The sequence below is a fragment of the Moschus berezovskii genome, chromosome 12, assembly GCF_049115385.1.
Source record: "Moschus berezovskii isolate FMDL1 chromosome 12, NW_MosBer_1.0, whole genome shotgun sequence".
NCBI classification, from domain to species: domain Eukaryota; kingdom Metazoa; phylum Chordata; class Mammalia; order Artiodactyla; family Moschidae; genus Moschus; species Moschus berezovskii.
This window is the reverse complement of record NC_142471.1, coordinates 90270217-90283201: the sequence shown is the minus strand read 5'-3', so window position 1 is coordinate 90283201 and position 12985 is coordinate 90270217. Positions and strand designations below refer to the sequence as shown.

General features: G+C 41.8%; 1 protein-coding gene across 1 annotated transcript in view; it reads right to left on the bottom strand.

The window, feature by feature from the left end:
• The window catches only part of ABRAXAS2 (abraxas 2, BRISC complex subunit), a 32078-nt gene that overhangs the window by 10339 nt on the left and 8754 nt on the right, over window positions 1-12985 (bottom strand). Inside the window, exon 4 of the mRNA XM_055424432.2 lies at window positions 9906-9972. Coding sequence (XP_055280407.1) covers window positions 9906-9972 — 67 coding nt within the window. The remainder of the gene's footprint in view (window positions 1-9905; window positions 9973-12985) is intronic.

Below are 12985 nucleotides of genomic sequence, written 5' to 3'. Positions count from 1 at the left end.
AAGATAACCCTCTCATTCTGATCAATGAGAGATAAGATGCCAAAATAATTCACACTGGTGACAGGTACAATTGTACCTTTTAGAGCTAATAAGCTGGTTGCAAGGCTATCAAGAACCGAGGTTACTGATGCGGAAGAGCACATTTTTGATAGCTATTTTTGGGCCATGATGAAAAATTATGAATGTCTTTCCCTAAAACCTTATCTCTGCTGAAGCTTCAGACAACATTTCACAAAGACTCTCCTCTCTACTTTCCGTGCTAAACATTCACTTACATTTTCTGGAGCCAAAGCAATTATCCCCAATACTGAGCACATTTGTCATCTTTAACTTGTGTTCTTTTTGGCCTTATGATAATATTAAGATGGCGGTTATGTTTATCATTATCTGTTTCAGAGCAGATGCTTTCAGGAAGGCAGAAATCCTCCTCTCACTTGCTTTTTTTGGCCTGAGCCCAAAACCTGAGACTGGTTGAAACTTTGTAAACATAATATGGCTTCTGCCAGGGTAGTAACTGAGCAGGCAACCAGGCTGCACCTAAGGGGAATTTCTCATATGAAAAAACATTGGCCTCTATCTTAAATCCAACTTTTTTCCCCTTAATTTAGCAATGTTGTGGAGTTCCTATATTTGAGAGCCACATGTTTTTAGTAAACATTTTTCTATATATTTTATATATTAATTGGTATTGTGACAAAAATCTTTATTAGGTTGTGTATTCTAATGGATTATTTTAGGAATCAAGAAACTTTTAAAATTCAGTTCAGTTCAGTTCAGTCGCTCAATCGTGTCCGACTCTCCGCGACCCCATGAATCACAGCACGCCAGGCCTCCCTGTCCATCACCATCTCCCGGAGTACACTCAAACTCATGTCCACAGAGTCGGTGATGCCATCCAGCCATCTCATTCTCCGTCGTCCCCTTCTCCTCCCGCCCCCAACCTTTCCCAGCATCAGAGTCTTTTCCAGTGAGTCAACTCGTCGCATGAGGTGGCCAAAGTATTGCAGTTTCAGCTTTAGCATCAGTCCCTCCAATGAACATCCAGGATTGATCTCCTTTAGAATGGACTGGTTGGATCTCCTTGCAGTATAAGGGACTCTCAAGAGTCTTTTCCAACACCACAGTTCAAAAGCATCGATTCTTCGGCGATCAGCTTTCTTCACAGTCCAACTCTCACATCCATACATGACCATGGGAAAAACCATTGCCTTGAGGGACGGACCTTGGTTGGCAAAGTAATGTCTCTGCTTTTTAATATACTATCAAGGTTGGTCATAACTTTCCTTCCAAGGAGCAAGCGTCTTTTAATTTCATGGCTGCAATCAGCATCTGCAGTGATTCTGGAGCCCCCAAAAATAAAGTCTGACACTGTTTCCACTGTTTTTCCATCTACTTCCCATGAAGTGATGGGACCAGATGCCATGATCTTTGTTTTCTGAATGTTGAGCTTCAAGCCAACCTTTTCACTCTCCTCTTTCACTTTCATCAAGAGGCTTTTGAGTTCCTCTTCACTTTCTGCCATAAGGGTAGTGTCATCTGCATATCTGAGGTTACTGATATTTCCCCCAGCAATCTTGATTCCAGCTTGTGCTTCTTCCAGCCCAGCGTTCCTCATGATGTACTCTGCATATAAGTTAAATAAGCAAGGTGACAATATACAACCTTGACGTACACCTTTTCCTATTTGGAACCAGTCTGTTGTTCCATGTCCAGTTCTGACTGTTGCTTCCTGACCTGCATACAGGTTTCTCAAGAGGCAGGTCAGGTGGTCTGGGATTTCCATCTCTTTCAGAATGTTCCACAGTTTATTGTGATCGACACAGTCAAAGGCTTTGGCATAGTCAATGAAGCAGAAATAGATGTTTTTCTGAAACTCTCTTGCTTTCTCCATGATCCAGAGGATGTTGGCGATTTGATCTCTGGTGCCTCTGCCTTTTCTAAAACCTGCTTGAACATCTGGGAGTTCACGGTTTACATACTGCTGAAGCCTGGCTTGGAGAATTTTGAGCATGACTTTACTAGCATGTAAGATGAGTGCAATTGTGTGGTAGTTTGAGCATTCTTTGGCATTGCCTTTCTTTGGGATTGGAATGAAGACTGACCTCTTCCAGTCCTGTGGCCAGCGCTGAGTTTTCCAAATCTGCTGGCATATTGAGTGCAGCACTTTCACAGCATCATCTTTCAAGACTTGAAATAGCTCTACTGGAATTCCATCACCTCCACTAGCTTTGTTAGTAGTGATGCTTTCTAAGGCCCACTTGACTTCACATTCCAAGATGTCTGGCTCTAGGTCAGTGATCACGTTATCGTGACTATCTTGGTCGTGAAGATCTTTTTTGTACAGTTCTTCTGTGTATTCCTGCCACCTCTTCTTAATATCTTCTGCTTCTGTTAGGTCCATACCATTTCTGTCCTTTATCGAGCCCATCTTTGCATGAAATGTTCCCTTGGAATCTCTAATTTTCTTGAAGAGATCTCTTGTCCTTCCCATTCTGTTGTTTTCCTCTATTTCTTTGCATTGATCACTGAGGAAGTCTTTCTTATCTCTCCTTGCTATTCTTTGGAACTCTTACTACACACTTATTTTATGAGTTCAATCACTGAACTTTCCTTTGTAGGATTTTCTTATCTTTTTTTCAGTTGGGGGGGCTTCCCTGCTCCACTTGTAGGATTTTAGCTCCCCTACCAGGGACTGAACTCTGGCAGCCCTCAGGGCCCTTGGCCGTGAGAACGCAGAGTCCCAACCACTGGATCACCAGGGAACTCTCAGTTCAGTTCAGTTCAGTCGCTCAGTTGTGTCCAACTCTTTGTAACCCCATGGACGGCAGCACGCCAGGGTTCCCTGTCTATCACCAACTCCCGGAGCTGGCTTAAACTCATGGCCATCGAGTCGGTGATGCTATAAAAACATCTCCTCTGTCGTCCCCTTCTCCTCCTGTCTTCAATCTTTCCTAGCATTAGGGTCTTTTCCAATAAGTCAGTTTTTCGCATCAGGTAGCCAAAGTACTAGAGCTTTATTTAGCTTCAGCATCAGTCCTTCCAAAGAATATTCAGGACTGATTTCATTTAGGATTGACTGGTTTGACCTCCTTGCAGTCCAAGGGACTCTCAAGAGCCTTCTCCAACACCACTGTTCAAAAGCACCAATTTTTTGGTGCTCAGCCTGCTTTATGGTCCAGCCCTCACATCCATATATGACTAGGGGAAAAACCACAGCTTTGACTAGACGGACCTTTGTTGCCAAAGTGATGTCTCTGCTTTTAATATGCTGTCAAGGTTGGTCATAGCTTTTCTTCCAAGAAACAAGCATCTTCTAGTTTCATGGCTGCAGTCACCATCTGCAGTGATTTTGGAACTCAAGAAAATATAGTCTGTCACTGTTTCCAATGTTTCCCCATCTATTTACCACAAAGGGATAGAAGCAGATGCCATGATCTTAATTTTTTGAACGCTGAGTTTTAGGCCAGCTTTTTTACTCTTACTTTCACTTTTATCAAGAGGCTCTTTAGTTCCTCTTCACTTTCTGCCATAAGGGTGGTGTCATCTGCATATCTGAGGTTATTGAGATTTCTCCCTGCAACCTTGATTCCAGCTTGTGCTTCACCCAGACCAGCATTTCACATGACGTACTCTGCATATAAGTTAAATAAGCAAGGTGACAATATGCAGCCTTGACATACTCCTTTCCCAATTTGGAACCAGTCTGTTGTTCCATGTCCAGTTCTAACTGTTGCTTCTTGACCTTCATACAGATTTCTCAGGAAGCAAGGTGGTCTGTTTTTCCCATCTCTTGGAGAATTTTCTACAGTTTGTTGTGATCCACACAGTTAAAGGCTTTGGTGTGGTCAATAAAGCAGCAGTAGATGTTTTTCTGGAACTCCCTTGCTTTTTCGATGATCCAAAGGATGTTGGCAATTTGATCTCTGGTTCCTCTGTCTTTTCTAAATCCAGCTTGAACATCTGGAAGTTCTTGGCTTATGTACTGCTGAAGCCTAGCTTGGAGAATTTTGAGCATTACTTTGCTAACATGTGAGATGAGTCCAATTGTGCGGTGGTTTGAACATTCTTTGGCATTGCCTTTCTTTGGGATTGGAATGAAAACTGACTTTTTCCAGTCCTGTTGCCATTGCTGAGTTTTCCTGATTTGCTGGCATATTGAGTGCAGCGCTTTCACAGCATCATCTTTTAGGTTTTGAAATAGCTCAACTGGAATTCCATCACCTCCACTAGCTTTGTTTGTAGTGATGCTTCCTAAGGCCCACTTGACTTCAGACTCTAGGATGTCTGGTCTAGGTGAGTGATCACACCATCATGGTCATCTGGGTCATGAAGATCTTTTTTTGTTTAGTTCTGTGTATTCTTGCCAACTCTTCTTAATACCTTCTTTCTGCTTCTGTTAGGTCCATACTGTTTCTGTCCTTTACCGAGCCCATCTTTGCATGAAATGTTCCCTTGGTATCTCTAATTTTCTTGAAGAGGTCTCTAGTCTTCCCCACTCTGTTGTTTTCCTCTGTCTCTTTGGAAGGCTTCCTTATTTTCCTTGCTATTCTTTTGAACTCTGCATTCAGATGGGCGTATCTTTCCTTTTCTCCTTTGCCTTTAGCTTCACTTCTTTTCTCAGCTATTTCTAAGACCTTCTCAGACAACCATTTTGCCTTTTTGCATTTCTTTTCCTTGGGGATGGTCTTGATCTCTGCCTCCTGTACAACGTCAGGAACCTCTGTCCATAGTTCTTCAGGCACTCTATCAGATCTAATCCCTTGTATCTATTTGTCACTTCCACTGTATAATCATAAGGGATTTGATTTAGGTCATACCTGAATGGTCTAGTGGTTTTCCCTACTTTCTTCAATTTAAGTCCCCTATAATGAAAAGGACATCTTTTACTGGTGTTAGTTCTAGAAGGTCTGGTACGCCATCACAGAACTGCTCAACTTCAGCTTTTTTGGCATTAGCACTTGGGACATAGACTTGTATTACTGTGATATTGAATGGTTTGCCTTGGAAATGAACAGAGATCATTCTGTCATTTTTGAGACTGCACCCAATTACTGCATTTTGGACTCTTTTATTGACTATGATAGCCACTCCATTTCCTCTAAAGGATTCTTGCCCACAGTAGTAGATATAATGGTCATCTGGATTAAATTCACTCATCCCAGTCCATTTTAGGTCACTGATTCCTAAAATGTTGATGTTTGCCATCTCCTGACCACTTCTAATTTGCCTTGATTTACGGACGTAACATTCCATGTTCCTATGCAATATTGTTCTTTACAGCATTGGGATTTACTTCTATCACCAGGCATATCCACAGCTGGGCATTGTTTTTGCAGTGGTTTGCCATACCCTTCTCCAATGGACCATGTTTTGTCAGAACTCTCTCTCAAGGAACTCCCAGGGCTTCTCAATTAAACATTAGCTTTGAAGCCTGCCTAGCAGAGAAATCAATTTTTGAAACGCTTCCATTAGCACTTTCTTGAAGAGTTGATATTAAAAATATTTTTTTATATCAGATACTGTTTAAAGTACATATGTAGTTTTAAGCTGAACATTTTAAATTTAACTTTGTAGGTACTACTATAACCCCTTTTAGGTGAAGATGTAACTTTGTACCATTTCTGGGGAGAAATCCCCATACTAGAGTCAACTATACAGTTTTTCAGTCTAAATATTAAGTATCATCTTTTGTTTGGGGGCTAGAAATTTGGATTCTTGAAAAAAAACCTCAAAGAGTTTATATTATGTATAAGGTATCATAGGAAATACAATGAACATGACAAAGGATTAATCTCAAAAATATACAAGCAACTCCTGCAGCTCAATTCCAGAAAAATAAACGACCCAATCAAAAAATGGGCCAAAGAACTAAACAGACGTTTCTCCAAAGAAGACATACAGATGGCTAACAAACACATGAAAAGATGCTCAACATCACTCATAATCAGAGAAATGCAAATCAAAACCACAATGAGGTACCATTTCACGCCAGTCAGAATGGCTGCTATCCAAACGTCTACAAGCAATAAACGCTGGAGAGGGTGGGGAGAAAAAGGAACCCTCTTACACTGTTGGTGGGAATGCAAATTAGTACAGCCACTATGGAGAACAGTGTGGAGAGTCCTTAAAAAACTGGAAATAGAGCTGCCATATGACCCAGCAATCCCACTGCTGGGCATACACACCGAGGAAACCAGAATTGAAAGAGACACATGTACTCCAATGTTCATCGCAGCACTGTTTATAATAGCCAGGACATGGAAGCAATGTAGATGTCCATCTGCAGACGAATGGATTAAGAAAGCTGTGGTACATTTACACAATGGAGTATTACTCAGAAATTAAAAAGAATACATTTGAATCAGTTCTAATGAGGTGGATGAAACTGGAGCCTATTATACAGAGTGAAGTAAGCCAGAAAGAAAAACACCAATACAGTATACTAACGCATATATATGGAATTTAAAAAGATGATAATGATAACCCTGTATCAGTTCAGTTCAGTCGCTCAGTCGTGTCCAACTCTCCGCGACCCCATGAATCACAGCACGCCAGGCCTCCCTGTCCATCACCAACTCCCGGAGTTCACTCAAACTCACGTCCATCGAGTCTGTGATGCCACCCAGCCATCTCATTCTCTGTCGTCCCCGTCTCCTCCCACCCACAATACGAGACAGCAAAAGAGACACAGATGTATAGAACAGTCTTTTGGACTCTGTGGGAGAGGGCGAGGGTGGGATGATTTGGGAGAATGGCATTAAAATATGTACATTATCATATGTGAAACGAATCGCCAGTCCAAGTTCAATGCATGATACAGGATGCTTGGGGTTGGTGTACTGGGATGAACCAGAGGGATGGGATGCGGAGGGAGGTGGGAGGGGGAGTTCAAGATGGGGAACATATGTACACCCGGGGCAGATTCAGGTCAATGTATGGCAAAACCAATACAATAATGTAAAGTAATTAGCCCCCAATTAAAATAAATAAATTAAAAAAAAAAGAAGTACAATGAACATAAAAATACAGTCCCTGCCTTTAACAAATTCCATGGAAAATAAAACCTAATTTCCAAGTAAACTGAAGAAACAAATTCCTGTCTTTTAATTGCAAAAGAAAATATAAGCGTTAGTTTTAGCACAAAGCTTTAGAAACTCAAAACTGAAGATCAGCTTTTTGAGAATCTGGGTCCCAGGAAAAGCAAAGATAACTCCAGTTAACAATCTATATTGGTCTTCTGTGTCTCAAAAGCCCAAATCCGATTTTATTATTTTTAAAAATACAATATGACTATATTTTAATACATAAATGAAATATAAAATACCATAGGAAATTAGCAAATCCAATTTAAAATCCCCAATTAAGAAAAGTGTCTCTATTTACTACTGAAAATGCTACATGGTAGAGTTCATTTCTTTTTTCAATTAATTTCAATATAAAACATAATGTAAAAAACCTTATTATATAAATATCTCTGCTCCCTTTACTCAGAGTAATCACTTCTACGTGTGCCTGGCTTTCTTCTGGATCTTTCTCTGTATACACTCAGACTTTTGTTTTTATAAAAATCAGGCTCAAATTATTTCACTTAACTTCAAGAACTTTCTAAGTCATTCGTGAGAACCTCCCTTATCCTTTTAATGGCTGCTTCATATCCCATGGGCTTCCCCGGGGGCACTGTGGTAAAGAATCCACCTGCCAATGCAGGAGACACAAGAGACATGGGTTCAATCCCTGGGTCAGGAAGATGCTCTGGAGGAGGAAACAGCAACCCACTCCAATATTCTTGCCTGGCAAATTCCATGGAGAGAAGAACCTGGCAGGCTATATAGTCCATGGGGTGGTCAAGAGTCGGACACGACTGAGCATGCACAGACTGTCATATTCCACAATATGGAGGCACCAACATAATTTTCTTAACCATTCCTCACTGGTGGATATTTATATTGCTTTCAAAATTCTCATTATTAAGCAAAGATGCAACAAACATCTTTGTATGCTGCATTAAAAGGCCAGACTGCTGGGTTTAAATCTTGGCACCAACATTTCTGCTTATAACCTTAACCAAGATATTTATCCTTAGTTGTCTCAACTGTAAAATGCGGGTGATGATAACAGCCTTATGGGGTGGGTGCAAGGATTAAATGTGTCGGTACCTGGAAAGTGCTTAGTATACGGTCTGGCACAGAGCTAAAGTGTTCAATAACACAAGTTTTTACACCTTTGTGCCTATTTGTCTCTGTTTCCCTGGGCCAGATTCCTCGAGATGGAACTCTATATTTAAAATTCTGTTATTGCAAAACTCTCTCCCTAAATGTCTATATCAACTTACATTCCCACCAGCTACAGCTTCCTTACTTTCCACAACCTTGCCAACCCTGAATATTAGCAATCCTTTTATACTTTTGCCAATTGGATGGACAACAACAACAAAAACAACAACAGTATTATGTGTTCCAGTTTGCATTTCCTGATGAGAATGAACATTTTTTCCATTTACTTCTTGACCATTTGTAGACTTCTTTTTTCTTTTGTAATTTCCTGTTCATATTCTTTATTTCTTTTTTCCACTTCAAATATTTTTCCTCCATTGAAAAAAAAAGTCCTGGTAATTTAATATATAGTGAATGTTCTAGATAAGTGCTTCAGTAAGCATCTTCATGAAATAAATTTTAGTTTTAGAGAGTATATAAAGCTTCATTATTTAAAACGTGAAAATAAACGGAATGAAGTAAGGTGGTGGCTGGAGAATGAAGATGCTCCAGATGCCAGAATGTACTCTTCAGGGAAATCACTGAGAATGGGGGAGCGGGACCGGGATCCCTGGGCTGCACTCACCCACTTCCCCACACCTGGGCAGGTGACTGTGTTAAGACTCTCTGCCAACATTGTGCCCTTCCTGAGTCTGTCCTCACCCACAAAACACTGTCCTTTCCCCAGACCCATCCCCATACTTTCTATGCTTCCTTTTCCCGTACCTGCTTCTCTTTCTGCCTGAGCACCAGACGGCGGTTCTGAGAGAGCCCCTACGCTGGAAAGGCTGCTCATCTCCTCTAACTGCTTCTGAGGCCCTTCTTTGAACACCTGAGATGTCCCACACTGATTATTTTTATGCACGGGCAATCTTCTAAAGGCTTTTTTTAATAATACATGCTTCTAAAGAATGGCATTTTGTTTTCTCTTTAACAAGCTTTCACTTTCATTGGTACTTTTCCTCCTCATGTGATGTTTTAGTGACTCATCTATTTTTTGGGAATCAATATACCAAGGTAAAAAAGTAAACCCCACACATGGTACAACAGACAGAGGAAATTATGAATGAGACCATCACACAACACTGCAGCAATAAAACCTTGGCTCATTTTCAATTCTATTCAGACTTGTTTACCATATATATACACAAGCAGAACATCATATGCATATACTTACAGAAACAATAAACACATGACCTTTTGGGAAAACATCTATGTTCACTGTGAACTGAACTTGAAAGAGCAACACGTCAAAAGATGTTTGACTGCAATCTACATTTTTTAGGAATATTTTCCTTCATTATAAAATTAATGCATGTGTAGTAAATGTTGTCAAAATTATTTTTTAAATTACCAAATAGGAAAATTAGAACCACCCAGAAGCAACTATTGTCAACTTTCTGGATTACAGTTCATGTTCTTTTTTCTCCTTCTGACTTTTACATAATGGAATCATACTCTAAATATCTAAATTTTGTTTTATTTACATACTGGAAACATTGTGTATCTACAGTTTACCTTTAAAATCTACTTAACAGAATTCTTACATATTAATAACAAATCTCACTGTTTCATTTTACATTCCTTTCTGATTTTAAGTTTGGGTGATAAAGACTGATTTTCAAATCAGACCGGGTGACAAACAGAACATACCTTTCTCCGATCTTTAAGAATCCTGTCCAAGCTCTCTTCATTAACTTTGCTTGCATAGTCATAAAAACTGTTTTTTTAAAGAGGAAAAATATTTTATTAAAATTATATAGTATTTTGACAAAAATAAGCTTAGCAACTTGTGTCTATGTGTCACCTAACCCTGCTGCTGCTGCTAAGTCACTTCAGTCGTGTCCGACTCTGTGTGACCCCATAGACGGAAGCCCACCAGGCTCCCCCGTCCCTGGGATTCTCCAGGCAAGAACACTGGAGTGGGTTGCCATTTCCTTCTCCAGTGTGTGAAAGTGAAAAGTGAAAGTGAAGTCGCTCAGTCATGTCCAACCCTTAGCGACCCCACGGACTGCAGCGTACCAGGCTCCTCCGTTGGCAATAAAGCTACAATTGCTTATCTTCAATAGGCATAAAATAGCACAATGGCAAAGAACCCGCCTGTCAATGCAGAAGGTTCAAGAGATGCAGGTTTGATCCCTTGGTCAGGAAGATCCCCTGTGGGAGGAAATGGCAACTCACTCCAGTATTCTTGCCTGGAGAATTCCACGGACAGAGAAGCCTGGCAGGCTACAGTCCACGGAGTTGCAAAGAGTCGGACACAAATGGACGACTGAGCACACACACACACACACGGTAAGTATATAAAGAAAAAACAATCTAAATGTTTTACTGGTATGAGTGTCTTCTGCATCAAAGATTACTCAAGAGACTGCTACATTCAAAAGGTATTACTTCCATAAGTGGAAATGCTGATACCAAGTAATTACAAAATGTGTGGTTTCAAATGACCGTGACAACTTTTCCTTGTTTCTAAGTGTCAATTATCTATGGGGGGGGGGGCGGGGGAAAGAACATAGAAACGCATATTCTGAGAAATGAAGAAGGGAAATGAATATTTGTTGAATCCTTAATAAGTCACTCAGCTGCATGCTTCCTCATGTTATTTCATTTCTGTCTTACTGCTAGGAGGTAAGTACTAGTTCAGCTCAACAAGTCAACACTTTTTCCCCTCCATTTTTGTAGATAAAGATACTGAGGTTAAGTGACTTGCCCCAAATTATAGAACTGGTGGATGGAAGAACTGGAATTTGGACCTAGGTCTGGCCAGCTTCAAGTTGAAGGATGCTGCTGCTGCTGCTGCGTCACTTCAATCGTGTCCGACTCTGTGTGACCCCATAGACAGAAGCCCACCAGGCTCCCCCATCCCTGGGATTCTCCAGGCAAGAACACTGGAGTGGGTTGCCATTTCCTTCTCCAATGTGTGAAAGTGAAAAGTGAAAGTGAAGTCGCTCAGTCATGTCCAACCCTTAGCGACCCCATGGACTACAACCTACCAGGCTCCTCCATCCATGGGATTTTCTAGGCAAGTTGAAGGCACTCACCTTTAAAAGAGACCCATCTGACCAGGACCCTGTGAAGAGCATTTCAGGCATAATAATGTGTGGCCTCTTCTATCACTGGTCCTGGTTTAATGAATGCCACACCCCTCCTCCCCCCACCACAAGCCCAGGCCTGACAGGCAGGAAGGAGTTCAAGTTACAGCAAAACACTGAACTGGAAGTCAGGAGATACCAGCTCCAGCTCTGCGCTGCTCCTCTCTGTATGATCGTGGGCAAGTCACTTGAACCGCGCTGGCCTCCACTTCTTTTCTTTTTTTCAGAATAAACAGTTTGGAGCAGACATATGATTTCCATGGTTTCTTTCAGTCCTAAGAATGATGAGTCTATGATTTCAATTATGAGTCTATGGGTCTATGTTCTGGGTATTACTTTACTGACAGTGGTTTAAGGAACTCCTCAGAAAGACAAGACAGGGCCAAGTCTTAGATGGTCAGGGCCAAACAACAGGATACTTTCCAACCCAGACCGAGGCTGTGAGTGGACCAGGGCCTGAATCATTCATTGGCTGATGAGTCATCAGCAGTTGACCTCACAGCTCTGAGACCCTTTTCAGATGAACTGCTGATTCCTTGTTTGCTTCCTGCTCTTCAGTTCAGTTCAGTTTAGTCGCTCAGTTGTGTCCAACTCTTTGTGACCCCATGAATCACAGCACGCCAGGCCTCCCTGTCCGTCACCAATTCCTGGAGTTCACTCAAACTCATGTCCATTGAGTTGGTGATGCCATCCAGCCATCTCATTCTCTGTCGTTCCCTTCTCCTCCCGCCCCCAATCCTTCCCAGAATCAGAGTCTTTTCCAGTGAGTCAATTCTTCGCATGAGATGGCCAAAGTATTGAAGTTTCAGCTTTAGCATCAGTCCTTCCAATAAACACCCAGGACTGATCTCCTTTAGAACGGACTGGTTGGATCTTCTTGCAGTTCAAGGGACTCTCAAGAGTCTTCTTCAGCACCACAGTTCAAAAGCATCCATTTTCGGCAATCAGCCTTCTTCACAGTCCAACTCTCACATCCATACATGACCATGGGAAAAACCATAGCCTTGACTAGACAGACCTTTGTTGGCAAAGTAATGTCTCTGCTTTTCAATATACTATCTAGGTTGATCATAACTTTCCTTCCAAGGAGTAAGCGTCTTTTAATTTCATGGCTGCAATCATGTAAATCTAGGAGTGAGGCTCTCAGCTATTGTGGGGCTTTGTTTACAGGTAACAATCCTCTGAGATAAGGGGTAAGTGTGTGTGGGAGGGGTGGGGATAACATGGGTGGTGAACACAGTGTAAGTCTCCAGGGGTTCCTGGGTGCAGGGGGGTTGGGAGTTTAGGTCAGCTGAGGATGGGAGTGGAGTCAGGGTGAAAGCTGCCGTGAATATAGGCAGGAACGACCAGACACAAGGGGCTGGCAGTGTCAAGGCAGGAAGTGCTGACCCAGAAGGCTGCATTGAACTGGTATGGGCAGAAGTGCAAGAAAAGAATTGGCCTGGCTTTTCACAAAGTAGAAGAACAGGCCTCAGGGAGTTTTGAGAAACACCAGAGTGGAGGTCATCGTATCTGTCAGCAGGTGGAAGGAGGCAGAGGCCTGGCCCGCAGTCTGGGGAGCAGGAGTCCCGTGGCGTCGACATGCTGGTCACATTCTCCCTCACTGCTGCCTCCATGGGTGTCTCTGTCACTTTCTCC